The following is a 20,091-nucleotide window of genomic DNA, read 5'->3' as shown; positions in this document are numbered from 1 at the left end:
TTTATAACACGATAGCGAGAAAGAAAATCTATCAAGACATTTCAAACACAACCATGAAAGCATGCTACATATTTTACGTTCATTGGCACAATTGGTGTTGATCTTTCAATCAATCCACTGGTTTTCCTCCTGTGATTGGTCTGAATATCATATAGGAAAGACAATTTGATGAAAGTATGAATCCGTGCCTCCAAACCAATGGTTAGTGTTTTGCAAATGTCTGGTATTTTGGAGATTTCTGTATTGATTCATCTGGAGCGGTAGGTAATGGCTGTGGTGTGTTGCATGTCACAGACTGAGTTATTCATTATGGAGCGACGTGCTTAAGTCTCTGTAAGTTTTAGCTGCATATGATTGCATAGCATAAACACTGTGATTTGCTCTTGATGGCCGTCTAAGGCAGGCCCAAAAGTTTGTGTGAGGAATGAGAGATGGCGTAGCACTGAATCTGTGCGAAGTGTGAAAGAAATGTTTGTTTTTCCGTATAGAGTGTTTGCTTGTAGAGAGACGTTTTGATCCCGTTCAGATCTTTGTGTTAAGGTCATTTATTTGTCTTTCTGTGAGCTCAAAATAGAGCTGTCTCTGTAGAATATAAATATTGCCCAGTCCAAAGTGTGTGTATGTGGATTCCCCAGTGTGTGTTAGCATTTCAGGAAGATTGTTTCAGTCTTTTAATTGTTTTTCATAGAAATGTGAAGGGTATGTTGCCTTTACCCAAAAATAAAACTTCATTCAGTGTTTACTCTTCCCAAACCTGTATGACTATTTTTCTTCTGTGGAACAGAAAAAGAAGTATTTTGGAGATTGTCTTAATGTCTGTTTTCGATTACACTTTATGTTAGGTGTCTTTAATTACTATGTACTAACATTAAAATACATAAAATACAATATACTTATTGTGTAACTAAATGTTGTCCTGCAAAATTCCCACAAGATTCATTTGCTGCAACCGAGGTTGAGCTACTGGTAGGTTTAGGGTAAGGGTAAAATTTGGGGTAGGGTAAGGTTTAGGATTAGGGGTTAAGGTTAACAGTGTTACTACAGATGTAATTAAATGCAAGTTCTTTAAAATGCAAGTACAATGCAACAACACGTTTATACATAATGAGTACATTGTATCAAATGATTAAGTACCTACTAGTTAGAGACACCTAATATAAAGTGGGTCCCTGTTTTCTATACATTAAAAGTGAATGTGGACAGGGGCTGTCTAGCTCCAAATAGGACAAAAAGGTACCATAAAAGTATTGTAAAAGTCATCTGAAGTCATACGATAACTTTGACAAGAGACCAAGATTTTAATCATTTTAACTGAAAATCTTCCCTTTCTCTCTATCTTATCAGTAGCACATCTCCTTCCTTTAATGTTAATTTATTGCAACAGTAGCTCCACGGAGAACCGTAGAGAACGCTGCCATTGTTCACTTAATTTAAAATGGGATTTATTAATGAAATCGAATGGGAGCAAATGCTAGACGACGGACAACCTTTCAGAAACCATCAGCCTACATCCATTTATTAATTTGCTATTATTTAGGATGATATGGGCTTCAAATAACTACGATAGTCCTGGTTTAGCTTTCCTTTCTGTATTCTTGGAGGGTGTGGAATCTATGTTCTGCATGTGTATTATTTCTGGATATAACAGATTCAGCTTGTAGCTTTAATGGTCAGCCTCTTGCACACCTGCAAAAATGGGGTCAAGTGTTTTGCCCCAAAACATCTGATCTGAGACCATAACCATTGTGTGGAAAGTTACTTTTATAATTCAGAATGTTCTTTTGTAACCTTGTTATAACATTCTCTCCCTCTGATTTTGTCTCTGCAGTTTTTGGACATAATAGATTTTACATTGTTCTGAAGGGTTCAGTGAAACCATACAACCATGAGACCCTTAAAGAAGATCAGAGAGTATCTATGGTATAAAATGATGCTTCTACTTGGTTACTAACCAGTAAACACAGTACATTTAAACAAATATTTTGAGATTTTTACAAGTTAAGCTTTATCAAAAGCATCTGGGACATGCTGTAGATTACTTCTGAATTTCTTTTTGACATGTCCCTCAGTTTGTTACAAGCCAAAAAACATGTGTTGAGTTTTTCACTAAAAATGGAAGTCAGTGAGGCAAGACATTGCACTGGAAGAAGGGTTAAAAACACTTTTTTGAAAGTCCAATCCACTTTTTTCAACTCATGTTATCACCACGTAAAGTTGATGTGATTCAGTACTCGCAAGTATACTAGAAAGGGACTGTTTAAATCCACCCACAGGAGTTATGTTGGTAAGTTCATCCACCTAAAACAGTAGCCCACTGCTTAAAGCACGATTTAGATAACTTTACAGCTCAAATAACACAACATTTTTGTAATGAAGAATTAAAATAAAAGCTTTTACCAGTATACAAGCTTCATGTTTTTGCTTTTATACCCTCCAAAATGCCTTGCCTCATAGGCTTCCATTATAAGTGCAGTAGTGAAAAAAACAATAATTGTCTGAAACTGAACATTTTGAATAGCATTTTGTAAGAATTGTAGAAACCATGTGTTGAACTGTCCATCCTTGTTTCCATCTAGATTACCGTTGGAGGTTTCTTTGGGTCCTTTGGCTCTATAAATGCTGTAGATGGTGGTGCCATCGTCCAGTGTGTCCTAACTCTTGAGAGTTGCAAGATTCTCAAAATATCTGGCACTTGCTATGAGAAGCTGAAAAAGGTGCAACGACTTTGATACTCCACATGCATACAACCTAGTCTCATAGAATGAACGTTACTTTACCTTTTTGCATACTGACATTTACATGCCGAATTCTACGGTTCGTCACAGTTTCCTGGTGAAATTATCATTAGAGGCACTACAACAACTGTTTTATTCACAAATTATGCCTACAATGGCTGATTATTACTTTATAAACACTTACTGCAGATCGGGCAATGGCGCTAATGCCCCCACAAAGTCGGTACTGAACGCAAATTGTGAATAAAGCGGAATCTACTGTAATGAGCCTAATTTACATAGAAAAGAGGAAAGGAATAACAATTACTTTAAATACTGAAGATGCATCACTATTTCAGTGCTGATTGTGCCTGCTTTAACTAGTGAAAAAGACAAAGCTTTTTGTGATGAAATACCACACTCAAAAGTGGAGCAACTGTTTAATGAATACGCTGCTTTCTGATCCACAAATACAAGTTTACTTTAAAAAAAAATTTCCTTTAGACAATGTCCTTTCCTGTGATTTGTAGGACATCTTGGCACAGGATCATGCCTTTAAAGTGTCTTTGATCCAGGCTTGCCAGCTCTACCTTCATTGGCATAAGTTCTCCATTAACCACCTAGCCAATGCCATGCACCTAAAAACATTTCCTGCTAATCAAGGTAAGTGGGTGCCTTGATTGAAAAGGTTTTGCTGCGATGAATCACAACCAACACTGTACACTCTTAAGTTTGCTTTTTGTTTTGTGGGGTTTATTGAAGACTAATGCTTAGCACCCGGGCGGCGTAATAGTTTTCTGCGCTTGGCACGATATGTTTGCTTCTAAAATGTGTTTATGGGTGGAGAACACTTCTATATGATTAGAGAAAAATACAAGAGCTGCTTCATTACACCTCACAGCTGACTTTAATTACCAGGACTGGTGCTTTTCTAACTTATTGGGAAAATGTTGATGCCCAGATATTCATTTGAATGCATATGGTAATGTGTATGTAATTGCAAGTGTCGAACAAACATTCCTCTAAACAAAATGTCAGGGTTTAGCAGGTTAGCATGGGCCAGTTTGCCCCTGCTTGTAGATGTCCTAACTACACAGTAATGATGGGGAAAACCATTTTTCTCCATTAATGGCCATTTAAAAGTAGCTGTGTATGTTCGGATCCAGGGGGTCCTAAGCCAGCTAAGCAACTGCTATTGAAATGAATGGGAATGCTAATGGATAGCTTTTGTCCTTGGGTCAGTCTTACATGTAAGCCTTCGAAATATGGCTTTACTGCTTCAGGAATAGAGTGCAACAAATTTCTTCAATCCCAACACACTGTTCCTAGTCTGTTCAATATCAATTTGCTCTCCTGGAATTGACAGGCAGGCATATGGTGTGCTGTGTTTGCCCTGAGATGCTGGGTGGAGATCAGCCATCATGGCTGAGATCTTTTAATCACTGGAATCTCTTCGCTTCCGTGGCTCCCGGTGTCTTCATCTGCATCCCATTATCAGTATCCTTCATCCAATTCTAGGTCTTCATTCATATCTTCCTCTTTAATGAAAGGCTTCTGCTTTATAGTATTACTATCATCAAGTCATACAATTGATTTTCTTCTGTGAGATCATTCTGTACTAGATCAGTGGTTCTGTTTCAGATCCCAGATTTTACATTGGACATCAAGTGGCGAACCAACACAATACTAAAATTATTTACCGAACAAAAGTAACATGCATATCCTTAAAATTGAAACTGAACTTTATTGATAAAACCATCAACTGCATAGGCCCAACAATATGCAACATTTTTGACACGACAGAGGCTGAAAAGGAAAATGTAAATTTAAAAAAAAGCATAAGTGTGATTTTATCAACCAAAGTTATGGAACTAGCGCTGTGTCAATTTGGTCATGTATACACGTACAAAGTTTCAGGAGTGACAACTGCATTTAAATGTGGGAGTAAATGCCCTACATTTTCATTCCATGTGTGCACAGAAAACAGGAGTTTCTCCCGCAATTGTGATGATTAAAGCGATAACCATAACAATGCTGCAGCGTCTCGCACCTGTGAACAAGAATACCACCAGAATGCCAATTAAATCTTAACTCTCTCACTATTTTTAAGCAAAAAGATAATCTACCAGAGAGTATGTGACAAAACTGGGAAGGACGAGAGAGTGTAGATCCAATTGCAGAACTATATTTATTAAGAAACTAAGATGTAACTAAATCACTGGAACAAACGGGAAAACAAACGTAACAGCAGAACACCGGAGCAAACGGGAAAACAAACATAACAGCTGATAGCTGGCTAAAATAACATAAATACACTAACAGGCTAACAACCAAACAAACTAACAAGAACCGACAAAGACTAAGGGAAACATGAGGACTATATATACACACATTGAATGATGAGGGAACGGGGAACAGCTGTGAACAAAGATCAGAGATGTTTGGGAACAGGTGAGTGAGATCAAACAAGTACATCATGGGAAGTGTAGTTTAACAGTCCAAACATAAAGGGAAGGTGATGGGACATTTGCCAAACACAAGGCAAATCATGACATATTATCATCATCTAGTAATGTTTAGTTAGCTGCCGTCAACAGAATCCTTGTGTTGTATGTGCGTCTAAGTGGCTGCTGTTAAACAATGCGTGTGCTTTCTCTGTACTGTTATGTATGGGTTATCCCGAGACTGAAAGAAATGAAAGAGTTGATGAAAGAAACTACAGTGGACTAACGCACAATGATGACTTTAAGACCAGTGTTGGATGTAATGCATTACTAAGTAATTAATTACTGTAAATTACTTTTTCATTGAAAAAAGTAAAGTAAGGGATTACTCTGAAATTTTCAGTAATGTAATTACAATTACTTCTGATGTAATTGTGTTAAATACTGTATAGACTATAGAACAATTCTATATAAAAAAAACAATAGTGAATTTAAAATCGAAATTTAACGTCTTATGTTAAAATATATGTTTTCTAATTTAACGTTGCCCCCTTAAATTCTTTGGCAAGTTCATGAATAATTTATTTGATTTTATATGATTTATTTGAAAGAATTAAAAGAACAGTTTCATGTCTATCCTTATATTTTTCATCTGGTTGAGGTTGATAAGGGTTTTAGAAAGTAATTAGTAACAAGTAATGCAATTACTTTTCAAACAGAGTAATTAGTACAGTAATCTAATTACACTGTAGATGTAATTAGTAGTTAATAATTACTTTTAGAGTAACTTGCCTAACAGTGTCTAAGACATAACAGACATAACAGCTACATTTTCTTTTAAGCATCATTTTCTGTAGAGCTGCTTTGAAATGATGTGTGCTGTGAAAAGCTCTATACAAATAAAAATGACTTGACCTGAATTGAGACAGAAACTGGAAAAATGAATGAGTGAAGGCAAGGCTTGGGATCGATGCCGTTTACACACATCGATAATCAGAAGATTTACCCTATTATTATAGATATACTGTATATCGGCAGGGTAAATCAAAGGGGGTTACACACCGGACGGGTCTGGCAGACAACATGGTGTATTCTAAAATTTGAAATAATGATTTTCTATGAAGGTACATACACAGCGCGGTCTCGCCGTCTCTCGAGGCTACTCAAAAATCTGCAGCGCTACAGAGCATAACTTGTAAAGGACAAAGATTATTTCCTCTAGCCATCAGTGGATGATATATTGTGTAAATGCATCTTTCATATAGCCTTCACAATGTATTTTCAGTTATAAGTATGTCTTTTTGTGGTTTGACAGCTTGAATGAAACCTTCAAACATGCATACAGAGAAACTGCATAATAATTTCTAAACATTAAGTTTGCGCAGTTAAACCAGTTTCATACACTAACCTGATCACTAACCTGCTCATAACTCATGATTGTGTCTTTCATTCTTGAAGTGGAAAACCTTTGTGACTTTTGTGTGTATGCATCTTTTGCAAGGAGCTCTAAAATACCCATCCTATGTTGTGATACCTGTGCCTTGTGACCTGCTTCAGTAAATGTTATATTACCCCCTTGTGGTCTCCTAACGCTGTTACGCCAAACATTCATCAGAAGCCTAACAAAGTGAATTGGAAAGCATACAAATTACAGGATTAAGCACTAAAAGGTGAACTGACAACCGTATTGAGCTCCAGTGTGTGTACGTGGCCATTGTATTAGTAGTAACCATATTACCAAGTGCAATAACCAAATATGTGTGGAAATCTGTAATTTAAAGAAATGTTCCTGGTTCAAAACAAGTTTAGCTCATTTGACAGCATTTGTGGCATAATGTTAATTAGCACAATAAATAATTTAGACTCGTCCCTCATTTGTTTAAATAGCAAAAATTGCAGTTAAAGTAAGGCACTTAAATTTGAAGTGAATTTTCTCCTCCCTTACGGCCATTTATTTTTCCTAAATATGCACGATTACATGCTTAGCTGCATTTTATTATTTGCAAATAGCATTGTTTTTTTTCCTCAATATCTGTGACACAAAACAGACCTGCAAATCATTTGAGTCTTGACCCACCAGTGGACACTGTGCTAGACAACATCATTGACCATCACTGTCGTTGCTTTGGGTTTTAGTTCTTTGCAGAATGAATCTTGGGTGTATGTATCAATGCTTACAGTTTATCCGGCATGCTGATCATATCATGGCCATTTTTGTCAAAGAGACGGAGAGAGAGAGACCTGTGGAATGAGATGTGATTAGACAGAGAGACAGGTGTGTGGAAGAGCAGATTGATTGGGTCTTATCTGAGTGTGCAGCTGACAGCTGATGGATGGGCGAGAGCCGTTAGACTCCTGATCGTTTCAGATGGTGGAGGGGTGGCTGCTCTTAAACCAACTGCATCAGGAGCTGCTGTATTACCATTATGTAGGGGAAACATTATTCATCAACATGGTCTGTTGGTGCCTAGTTGGCATAAAACAAGTTTATTTGCAACACACATATTTAGTATGAGGGAAATTCTGTAGTATACACAGTATTAAACATAGTCCTGTCATTCTTAGTTTATTTTACTGTTGAAAGTATTGCATCAGGCTTTAGGGTGTCCTGAAATATTAACCGTATCTGGGTTTGTTTTGATGTTGAAGGGCAGACTTGAACCACAGCTCAATAGGCTCTGATTACATCAGGGTTTTGGTTTTCATTTATCATCTTTTGGTTTCTTTCTTTCTTTTCAACATTTGAGGCAATTATAACCAGCCCATCCTGGCATAAATATCCAAGCAAACAATTCTACCCAATCAGCTTCCAAGAAGAGAGCTTCATGAAACATGAGCAGAACGAATGTTTGTGTAAATCATTCATAGAGCCGGTCTGATGTAAATTGTTGGATTCATGAAAGTTTTCGTATTTTCAAAACATTAGTCAGTACAAACAAAACTGACACCTGCTCCCGACCATGTGTAAATCATGCGTAAGACATCCGAATATATTGTGCTCTTTCAGACAAACTGCCATGACTACATTTTGATAAAAGTAAAATGAAATAAGTAATGAAAAAAATAATTAATAATTAAATAAGTGAAATTTACCTTAAAAAAAATAAAAAATAAAAAACTGTTATTTAGAAACGTTTCTTTGCTGCTTGCATTTATTATTTCAAAGTGTATTTTTTTTTTTCACAACTCTGCTTATTTCCAGCAAATATTCTTGATATGGGTTTGAATTAGATTTTCTCGAGAAAAAAATAATGCCCTCTAACATGACTGGCTGGATTTTTATTTATTTAATATAAGCGCTTATTTTGATTTTCATAATTTAGTATAGGCATCGGTAAATCGCGTTCAACTGACATATGGTCAGCGGTAAAACCTTAAAAGAACATATCGTGGGCAGGTGCGTAGACAATACAATGAAAAAAAAAATGCCTGCAGACTGTTTTATAGCTTTAAAATCTGTAATATCTTACAGCGTTTCGGTCAAAGACCTTCTTCAGGCATTCTATCGGTTTCTTTTGAAGATTGTTACTGTTTTAAGGGAAGTAGGCTGTATCACTGTACAGTCTTGGATTTACTCGAAGTTTCTCCAATGACGCTGGCGATGCACTCAACTGAACCAGAGAAGGTGGACGTCCTTCTGCGACCTGTCTGCATGAGCTGAACATTTTTAGGACTTGGACTAATTCACAAAAGAACCTCTGATGACAGCAAATGACTAATTTTCTCACTTTCTTTTTAGATGTGTGTGTTTAAATCAATATTTTACGATGCAAATGCACTCCATTTATAAAAAAAAAAAAAAAAAAAACAAAACAAAAAAAAACTTTTACTGTTCGCATATGTTAAGCAATGAATCCAGCAGAACGTTTTTGGGAAGCTACATTTTATGCGGAAATTACTCCCAATTCTGTTGTATATTCGCATTTACAAAATTTGAGGCCCAATGTCTCCTGTGCAAACTTGAACTGAATGAGAGAACTAACCTGTATCGTGTGCTGGCAATGACAGGCAGACGAAGATGATGATGATGATGATGTGAAGAACCCAAGTGCAGTTTATTTATAAACGTGAAATCCAAAAATCGTAAACAAAAACAAGCTTGACTTGACTTGAGTAGACAACCAAACAACGTTACATTAACAATACCTGATAAAGGACCGTGGCAAACATGAGGGTTTAAATACATGGACAAGGGTAACAAGACAACCAATGAAAATACAGAACAATAAACAAGACTAATTAACCAAGAACCAATGACAAACTAGAACTGATAACAAGTTAACAAGTTAACAAGACAATAAACCAATGAAAACAAGACACCTGAACATGGAGGGAAACAGGATATCACATGACCAGGAAACTCAAGACTATAAAACAGGAAATAAATGTTAAAAATAAAAGACATGAAAACCAGAACAAAACACATAAACGTGACATATCCCCCCCCAAGTTCAATAGGGAGCCGGGGGGGGGGGGGGCAGGGTCCTTGAGGCATGGCCTGGTGAGAGGCCGTGGTGCATGGCCTGGCGAAAACAGGTCATGGAGCATGAGACCAGGGTGGAGCCAGTGGAAGGTGGAGCCATGAGAGGCTCGAGGGGCGGAGCCATGGAAGGTGGAGCAGTAAGAGGCTCGAGGGGCGAAACTGGAGAACTGGGAACCCGGAGAGTAGCCGAAGGCTTGACGGGCCAGGGTTGAGCCGGAGGCTCGGAGGACCAAGGCAGGGCCACATGACGTGGCAGATGTGGGAACATGGCATGACGAGGTAGGAATGGCAACATGGCATAATGTGGCCGCTGAGGCTTGCAATGCTGGCTCTGGGACGGACGCGGCTTGCAATGCTGGCTCTGGGATGGACGAGACTTGTAACGCTGGCTCGTTGGCCGTGGCAGGCGCGGGCTTGGAACCTGAAGCAGAGGTGGGCCTGTGACATGGCATGGAGCAGACTGAAGCTTGGCTGTGACAGGGCATGGAGCAGACTGAGTGCTCTGTTTTATGGCATGCAGTAGACTGAGGCTTGGCTGTGACATGGCGTGGAGCAGGCCGAGGCGTGGCTGTGACATGGTGTGAGCAGGCCGAGGCGTGGCTGTGACATGGCGTGGAGCAGACTCTGGATCTGGGGCAGAAGGTGGCGCAAGCTCTGCGACCATGACGTGGAACCCTGGCTCGGCGGCCACTGTAAGAGTGCATAGTTCCTAATCGCCTCTCCTATAGTGAAAGAAGAACCATTCATCCGTAGGGTGAAGTTGATGTACTGTGCCAGACTGAAGGTACTCTGACCAGCAGGCATCAGAGAGAACACCGGCTCATTCAAGCCTGCCCAGAAGAAGTATTTGAGGGCGATCCCATTAAACCCAACCTGGTTAGCCAAAGCGCAGAAGTCTTCTACATATTCCTCCAGGGGACGATTCCCCTGATGTAGGCGCATGAGCTGAACTGCTGGGTCCATAGTGTGGTTCAGGTGTTCTGTAACGTGTGCTGGCAATAACAGGCAGACGAAGATGATGATGATGTGAAGAACCCAAGTGCAGTTTATTTATAAACGTGAAATCCAAAAAACGTAAACCAAAACATAAACATGGACTTGACTAGACTTAACTTGACTAGACAACCAAACAACGTTACATTAACAATACCTGACAAAGGACCATGGCAAACATGAGGGTTTAAATACACGGACAAGGGTCACAAGACAACCAATGAAAATACAGAACAATAAACAAGATAATAAGACTAATTAACCAAGAACCAATGACAAACTAGAACTGATAATGAGTTAACAAGACAATAAACCAATGAAAACAAGACACCTGGACATGGAGGGAAACAGGATATCACATGACCAGGAAACACAAGACTATAAAACGGGAACTAAATTTCCAAAATAAAAGACATGAAATCCAGAACAAAACACATAATCGTGACATAACCCTTTTTATGTCTGTCTGTCCAAACCTAAAATTTACCTCCAAGATTGCCAATCAAATTTTGTTCTGATTAGATTGGTTCAAAATAATACAATTACGTTTCGACCATACAAGAGAAAGGGAGGGAGAGAGTGGGAGACAATGGAAGAAGAATAAATGCTATGATTGATTTAATTTTTCAGTGTGAACATTTCACAGCAGGTTGATTTTCATGGTCAACTGCTGATTACAGGATAGAGTTTTATATCTGTTTATCTGCTGTTTGTTATATGCATTGTGTATTATGTTTAGAAGTTAAGATAGGGTGTGATATTGATGGGTGTTAATTTTCTAGGACAAGTGCATTTTTTTCAGAACCTGGAGTGATTTTGCACCATGTGAATGGCTGATGTATAAATCCATATGGAAAAGTAGAAAGCTCTGTCGATTTCTGCAGGATTGTAATGCCCTTTATTCACAAAATTCACCACATACTCCACCCCTGCATCTTTTTTTTACGTATTTTGAATAATTTGATGATAATTTGCTTTTAGCTACCAATAAGAATGTGGTACTCTCCAACATCTGTGCAGAAATTGCAAAAAAAGTCAATGCATCTGGGCCTGATGATGTGTCATGCTATACATTTACTTTATGTAATTCTGCAGACACTTTTATTACCAACTCGGGTACAGAAGCGTTATACAGCAATAGTGTTTGTGAGACAACAGTGTTTGAACAGAATATCTAAAATACAAAGCAAGTATCTAGAAATACTTAATTACCAATACAACAAATTCCATTGTCTGAAGTTAAAACTTCAGCTCGAATCTCATAAATTGTTATGATACTGTTTCTTTATCTACAGCATGTTTGTAGCATGAATGGAAGCATCTCGTGTGTATTTGTGTATGTATTTGTGTTTGGCAGAGTTTTGCATTCTGTGCTTACATTGTGTGCCGTTCAGCACCTTGGATAGCGGCAAAACATATAAGCAGAGCTAACAGGTGCAGCAACGAACACTCCTCATACCTGAACATGATTAGTACTCAAGTGCTGGCATCCCAGTAAAGGGAGCATGTGGGTAAGGAAACCTCTAATGGGTTTCCCCTTTTATGACTCCTTACGGATGATGACTAGCTCCAAACTGGGCCACCTAGCAACCTGTGACCACCCTGGCTGAGCCAAAGCCACTGTCCTTATGTGAACTTCCTCTTGACCGTGATGTATGACCTAACAGGCCTGATCCAGAGACCACTGCACTTTCCTATTCAGCTGTCTGACCCCAAAGTTCCACCTGACCACAAACGTCAAACCATTAACACTCTTCTGTCCAGTGTTGCCTTAACTCCTCTCTGCCTCTGATGTCACACAGCTCGTTGTGGCTCCACTCTATTTTTCACCTTATTTCCCGGCCTGCATTTTCTCATCCTAATTTTAAAATGTTTAGTTACAACACTCTGGTATTACGCAATGTTAAACAGACCTGGGACCCGCAGCAATAGAATGGGACCCGACCCGGATGAGGCTGACCATATAAAAAGTGGATCCGAACCTGTATGTGTCCCGGGTTGGGTCTCGGGTCCTCGGGTTATGGTGGACCCGTGAAGACTTCTACTTTGCGGGGCTTGAACCAACAACCTTTATGTTACCAGGAAAGATCTTTAATCACTAGGTTACACATTCATCTCTCCAGGATAGCTGATAGATACATCAGCGTAGTAGTTGGGGCAGGTGTGTATACAGTGGCCCCAACAAGTATTTGTACACTTAAGCCACCTGTGTGTCAATGCATTAGTGAAACAAAAAGTATCAAACCAAGTGTAATTTATTTTTAAGAAAGGTAGCACAAGTACACTTCACTTAAAGCAAAACATATCACAATAAGAAGTTAATTATATATTAAATTACTCTACAAGGAAATGTGTAAACTTGAGGGGAACTGACTTTATTGCGACCAGTTGGATAAAAGTATTTACAGATCCCTCTTGTTTTGATATTTTGTTATCTAATAGGGTTGCCAACTGTCCTGAATTAGCCAGAACATCCTGTATTTTGTTCCTGTATATTTTTCCATATTTTAGTGGTGAGATGTTAGAGGGGACCCCCATCCCCAGTCAGAGGGCCAAGCATCCCGTTTTTAAGCAGCAGAATGCTCGAGGGACCCCCATCCCATACTGATGTGCTCAAAATGCTCAAGTGTCCCGCATTTAAATGGAAGAAAGTTGGCAACCCTATTATGTAATGAAATTGTTCATACATTTTTAAATGTGGCTTAAGTGTCTAAATACTGTTTGGGGCCACTGTATGTAGAGCGTGTGAGTAGATGTGTGGTAGACTCGGAGAGAGCAAAATATGATCAAGAGTTAACTTTTTAATTTAGCCTTAATTTCAGCCCACTGGAACAATAGGCTTTTTCCCACCTACAGTCCTGGTACTTTTCCTTAAGTAACTTTTTAGATGAGAACTTGTATGAGGAACGGAATGCCCAAGGAGACTTTTCCCCTGTTGCATTCACATTCATTTAGTTACCACCGTAGTGACGTCATCTAGTATCGACCATTTTTCTTCTGACGTGGTTGGAACACGCGATTCAGTGGCGACAACACCGAAATCAACAACACCGATGAGGATGATCTGAGTTTTTTGTTAGGGCTGTTTTACACGAGGTTTGGTTGCATCCGAAAACGTAGGCAGTTGCCTAATTACTTAATGGTTTAAACGACAGCGTTTTTGGATGAATGGAACTCTAAAGGAAACTGGTCTCTGAACAGTTTAAAGCACCTTATTTCATCCTACCTCCTTATACAGCCCCTGAAGGCAGCATTTTCCCATTTTCGGACATAGTCTATGTCTTTAGGTTACAGTTTAAACTGGGTGCGAGAGTCGTGCGTGTGGAGCTCCATGCTGTGCAGCCGGAGAGAGATGAGACGTGCGGTCAGACTTCCACGCAGCATGCACTGAATTTAGTGGACATCATGTTGAAAGCACTATAAACCTATCTATCAACAATCTTTTACAATGAAGGCCTTTATGACTCAACATAAATTACTGTAATGAAATACTCATTTACTTAATACGTTTTAATGCAAGTTAATTACACAGTAACAGGCACGCAATACTTCCCTCAAGTAAACTAGATTTCATGATGGTTTAGTGTATCGATAAACATCTAATTATACTGTATTTCCGTCATCCCAGGAAAAATTTGATGTAGTAATCCAGAAATCACTTTATTTTCTGTATAGTCACAGTACAAACAGTGCAGATGCGATAAACTCAGTGTGTCTCCCGATTAAGTTACACACACATACACACATGTGAAATGGATGATCCTCTTTGTATACTTTATTGGTTTTATTTTATTTCTGTTAAGGGAATTGTAAAATTCTCTGAGACGTAGGCTAGCTAGCGGTTAGTTGTTTACTAAAGGTGGCTGTGGACTCCTCTCCTTTCTCAATGCATTGTGTGTTATAGGTTTTTGATTGTCTCCCAAAGTACCTACTCCAGAGTAGGAGCTAAAAATCCCCCTAAAATGGTTCTGAGGAACTATAGTTCCTTAGGTGCGAATGCGACAAAGAAATAGTCCCAGGGAAAAGTACCTAAAACGAGCTTTATTACCTGCAGTGGGAAAGGGCCTATAGGTCTCTTTTCTCTGGTCTCTCTTCCCTATCTTTTTCCAATTCTCCCTTTGAACAAACATGTAATTCAAGATCAGGAGTGAACTCCCTGGTCCATTAGCTCATCAGTCTCTGGGCGACTCAGAGTTCTCAGTTTGCTCTTCCAAAGGGATGAGCTATAAAAAAAATTAACATGCTGTGCTCTGCAGTGACATTACGATATTAACGGAGTCCAGCGCTGAACTCCATCACCCTGTGTCTGCAGCTGTCCTGCTTTCATGCAGTCTGATCTGGGCAGCCACCTCTAGGCTATCAATCCAGCCAGATCCAGGGTTTTCTAGCCATCTCCCTTTCCATCATGTTCCATGACTGCATTTCTAAGTCCAAATTTACAGTCCAACATGACTGTGTCTGATTATGTTGGACTGTGTCTGCTCACATAATCAGACACAGTCCAACATGACTGTGTCTGATTATGTGAGCAGAAGTTTAATGATGTGCAACTGTTTGGCCCACTCATTCAGAGGGAAAATCTACTAATGATGTAAATCTTCATGTTAGCATTGAATGACACAAAATAGATTCTTTGCTGTCTTAAGATGTTATCCAATGCCCTTGGCTTCTCCTTCAATCACAGTTCACTGATCAGTGCACAGTTTTATCAGTTCAAATAATGCCGGAATCCCAGTATCTGATTATTTAGCTGATTTTCAGTCATAAGCTTCATTTACATAGTCATACTGTTAACAAGGTATTAAAAGCCCCAACTTCCTGCTGAGTTAATGGCCCAAACGATGCTCCAACCACATCTACCAAGTTTGAAATGATTAAAGGCAGTCTTTGGGCTGCTTGAATCAAGTCCTCCATATACAACAGACTGATCACACTGTGAATTCAGTAACAGTTGGTCAAACGTTTTGCTGCCAAAATTGGTCTGTTCTTACATAAAATCTAATCAATACCCCCAGTGGCCAAAGCTGGAAATGTTGTTGAACGTATGGGCACGTGTGAGCTCCAGTTTCTTGCTGAAATGTCCTATTTTCTATTTTAGTTCTATTTTTAATTTTAAATGATTTAATATAGTAAACTGGAATGCATATTTTATTAACCCACTAACCCAAACCCCAACCCTAAACCAAACGTCAGTGGAGTAAATATGTAATAGAAGCGAAAATGCAACCTCCGAATCATGTTCAACATTGTTTCTGTGAACACAATTACTTCCTGGTTCCCACAGGACAGAACTGTGACTCTGAGGTTGTTTTAGCAATGCAATAGCACTAGAGGGAACTGTGTTCACACTTGAATTGATGCAAAAATGTCTAATGGGGGATGGTGCTTGTTAGTAGTTCGGCTGAATGGGGTTAGTTTCATGAACTTTCAGAAGCAACATGTCGATTTCCCACGTGATCATGTTGTACTGTATAGCAACACCGATTTTTGTTTGTGAGTGTGCCAGGCTGACAACAGACCGACAAACGAAGTAACTAATGGGTTATTTTCCATAAAAAGTAACAATGTAACATAATTCATAGGGATGTCCTGATACCATTTTTTGGAGAACGAGTACGAGTACTGATACTTCCTTTTCTGTACTCGTCGATAACAATACCTGTTTTTTTTTTTTTTTTTTTTTCATTTATTTGTATTTCAGTATTGTTTAAATTTTATCATCAAAATGGTGTCTAAATAAATCCATCCGTCCATCCTCTATAGCCATTTGTTCTGTGTAGGGTCCTGGGTAGTGCTGGAGCCTATCCCTGTCTAAATAAAGGAATTTATTAAAAGCTTTGGAGAGCTGAAAGGTGTGAGGTTCAAAAATAAAGTTAATTAACTCCGTTAACTCACTTTTTAAATAATTTTTATTGGAAATGCAGTTTGACGCGATCTTACAGCATGACTATCATGATTGTCCTTCCCTTGAAGTGCCCCTCGGATGCTGATTCATCCCATTTGGATTGCAGGGCCAGTGTGATTATTAAATTGCAAAAGACTACTATTTAATTTTATATATATATATATATATATATATATATATATATATATATATATATATATATATATATATATATATATATATATAATGTAATCTGTATGTGCTGCACACTACAAAGTGAATTAGCACTCCTCTCGCTGTCATCTGCTTAAAAAAATAAAAAAAAAGAGCGTGCAATGCTAATGATGGTGTTTTCCGTGTATGAGCCAAAAAGGTATGAGCAGTTTTGCAGACACCGGCTCCACACATTCACTTTGAAATGTGCAGCACATGCAAACTATATATTTATCTGATTAAATCGCAGCCTTTGCGGTTTAATAATCACACTAGGACATAACACGATTTTAATTTGTGTGCTGAAAGTTTACAGAATGGCATTCGTACATCAGATGGTATCGGAGCATTTTTACGAGCACGAGTACAAATACATGAGTGCACTAAAATCCTATACCTGTATCGGTACTGATGACATTCTTAATAATTTGTTTCTTTTTTTAATGCTATAATGCAATGCAACAATGGAACCCAATGCAGCAGATTTTTAAAAGTAATGTTGCCCAACACTGGTTCTAAGTGCTAAAAAGCCAACTGTGGTAAAAGTGTATTGTCACATAACAAAAGTGGATTGTGGATTTAATACATTGAGTTTTATACTGTTCCACAGCATTTATTGGGTTTTGGAGTAAAGAAATGCATAATTCTTTGTGTTAATGCCCCTACTGCGGCGTGTTCATCTAAGAAGACAAACATCATGTACCAGAGCCTGCTGTGATTTCCCAAGTGATCCAGACATTTACTTTTTAATTGCTTGTGAAGGCACGTGGAGCAGGGGAATAATATAGTAACGGCATTTGCTTAAGAAAGAGAGAGTTTAAGAGATGAGATTAAAAGCGTAGTGTTGAAACATGACTTCTCCCTGCTCCTAATGGTTCTTAGTCCAACAGCAGAGGCCTGGTTTCTGTCACCAGACAAATGGACTCTGCTTGTCCCGGTCTCTGCTTCACAGAGATGGGATTTACCTGTCAAGACTGATATACAGTGTTTCCCCTTATGTTAAAGGCTCACTGTAAATCAATTTAATCCTTACCTCCACAAACCAACCTTAGGTTTGTCACAATAAGAAATAATCCACCTCTTTTGGGGCTGCTGCCAAAACATAGATTTCTTCTGTCGTAAACAGTGTCTTTTTTCATCTTTCTTTCCTGCCTGGGTCACTTCTGCTGTTTCCTAAAATATATTTATTATGCTGAGGACTGAAGGAACTGCCTCATATTGATTCAATGGTGGACACACAATTAAAACGCTCACATTCATATGAACAAACACAGAGGTGTGTGGCTATGTTTTAAATAGAATTCTAGTGCACTACTTACAGCATAGTATATACTGTATACCAGTGTTTCACAACCTTTTTTCTGCCACGGCACACTTTTTAAGACTAAAAAATTCTATGGCACACCACTATTCCACATAGGCTAACCATCGTCAATATTTTTCCTTTTCAAGAACTTGTCCATGTTTTCTGTCCATCTTAGTAGCATGTTTACTTGTTTGAAATTCAGCTATGCAAAAAAAAAAAAAAGTCACATAGGTAGGCTACGCTGTTTGAGGTCACAGGTGGCAAGAGCGCTAAATGGGTAATGAAAAAACAACAAATTTGCTCCTTTTCTAATTTGTAGATTTGTTCTTGAAATGCCACAACAAATTACAGGGATGCAAACTCATGAGGGGTGAAAAAGTTAAGACAATAACTGGTCCACGAACATTTTTTCTGTGGATTTTTTTTGTTTGTTTTTTTGTTTTTAAAGAATACGCTAAAAGCACCAATTCCAGCTATTTTAGTGATTCAAGTTTATTCAAGTTTACAATTGTGCAGAATTAGCTGCAAAATAAAGAGTATTTTGGTTAGGCTTTCTTCTGTTTCACAAATTTGTTCAATTTTATTAACTGATTAGTTCAGTGACCCCTTCTGGAAATGTCTCTAGGTGGCGACAAATGAGCGTCTTATGTGCTATGAGTGAGTCAGTGAATCATTTTGAGTCGTTCATGACCGAAATCTACCAAGAGACTTTATAGTGTTTTAAGCATTAAAAGAACAAAGCAGATCTATAGTCTTCCTTCAGCCTGAGCATTGTTTTTCATCCAAAAAGACAACAATAATAGTCTAATAATTTCAATAACGTCCTTACCTTCTCCTTTAATAAAACTTGCATGGCTACAAATGTACTGACTTCAGTATAAGAATTATAAACACAAAACAGATCTACGGTATCATTTTCATACAGTAGCCTATTTAAACTTCTGAGCATGGCTGTTATCAGAAAAGACCACAATAATAGACAAATAATAATAATTTAGAGTTTCAATAATGTTCTTTCGTCATTGTAAATCGTATTTCACATGAGCTGAGTCAAGGCGTCAACGCTCTGTTCAGTGCCAGTGTCAAGCGCCGCATTGCCCTCCACATAACAAGAGTTGCAGAAAGCGTCACAGAGGGGCGATTTTACGAGTTTGCCACATAAAAAAGCGGTAGGTGTGCACAATAAACATTGAAAACATGTATTTGTAAGAGAGAAAAAAGCTTGCAGTTGCTTTGATAGCAGAAAGTAATAAAAGGACTCGTTTATGTTTAGGTCTAAGCGTTTTCTTGATGAATTTCAATAACTGGTATTGATATTGGATGTCTCTGATATTCATAAATGATAAAGTAATATTTAATTAAAAGAAATTGAGACATTCAATGTCTCCACAAATTTGGACAGTTTTTAAATATTTCTTGTTGCTTAGTACTCTCAAAGACTTTATTGGTGAAGCAAAAACGTGTGTGTGAAAAACACTTTGGTGTAAAGTGGCATCACTTCACAGACTTCAATGTATTCTGCAGCGCTGACGCGAGTCATGTGAGACCCTTAACGCGTATAAATATCAGTCATATTTGCACATTAATCATTGCTCTTCACAATCACAAAAGTGACCGATTATGATTTCAAAATGACGAATTTCTCCGAAAGGTGAGGAGTTTGGATTCCTGAAATTATTATTTTTCCATGCATTTATTTATTTTGTGGAATTTGATAATTTTCCACAGCACACCTGACAGTCTTTCACGGCACACTAGTGTTCCACGGCACTGTGGTTGGGAACACTGCTGTAAACAACCTACTATTTAAAAAAAAAAAAAAAAGCATGTGAAACAAAATGCAGTACTGACCTGTTTCTGTGACTTCACTTTTTCCTGGCAGCCGACATATTTGTGACCATCAGTGGGAGGAATTAATGCCGGTGAATGGAAAAACACCCGTAAAACGATTGCTTTTGATCAATGCCAAGTCACTGGAAAGTGAATACAGGTCTGAAGTCAACATAGATATTGCAAAATTTGACTTAACCATGCATTTAATATATTTTATCCAC

General features: G+C 38.3%; 1 protein-coding gene across 1 annotated transcript in view; it reads left to right on the top strand.

Annotated features, from left to right (window-relative positions):
- Positions 1-20,091, top strand: part of cnbd1 (cyclic nucleotide binding domain containing 1) — a 66,039-nt gene that overhangs the window by 25,794 nt on the left and 20,154 nt on the right. The window contains exons 5-7 of the mRNA XM_051682382.1: positions 1,829-1,920; positions 2,577-2,714; positions 3,245-3,377. Of these exons, the coding sequence (XP_051538342.1) occupies positions 1,829-1,920; positions 2,577-2,714; positions 3,245-3,377 (363 nt within the window). The remainder of the gene's footprint in view (positions 1-1,828; positions 1,921-2,576; positions 2,715-3,244; positions 3,378-20,091) is intronic.

The sequence above is a fragment of the Myxocyprinus asiaticus genome, chromosome 41 (genome assembly GCF_019703515.2).
Source record: "Myxocyprinus asiaticus isolate MX2 ecotype Aquarium Trade chromosome 41, UBuf_Myxa_2, whole genome shotgun sequence".
NCBI lineage: Eukaryota > Metazoa > Chordata > Actinopteri > Cypriniformes > Catostomidae > Myxocyprinus > Myxocyprinus asiaticus.
Note: the sequence above shows the minus strand (reverse complement) of the source record. Positions and strands in the feature narration are given on the sequence as shown.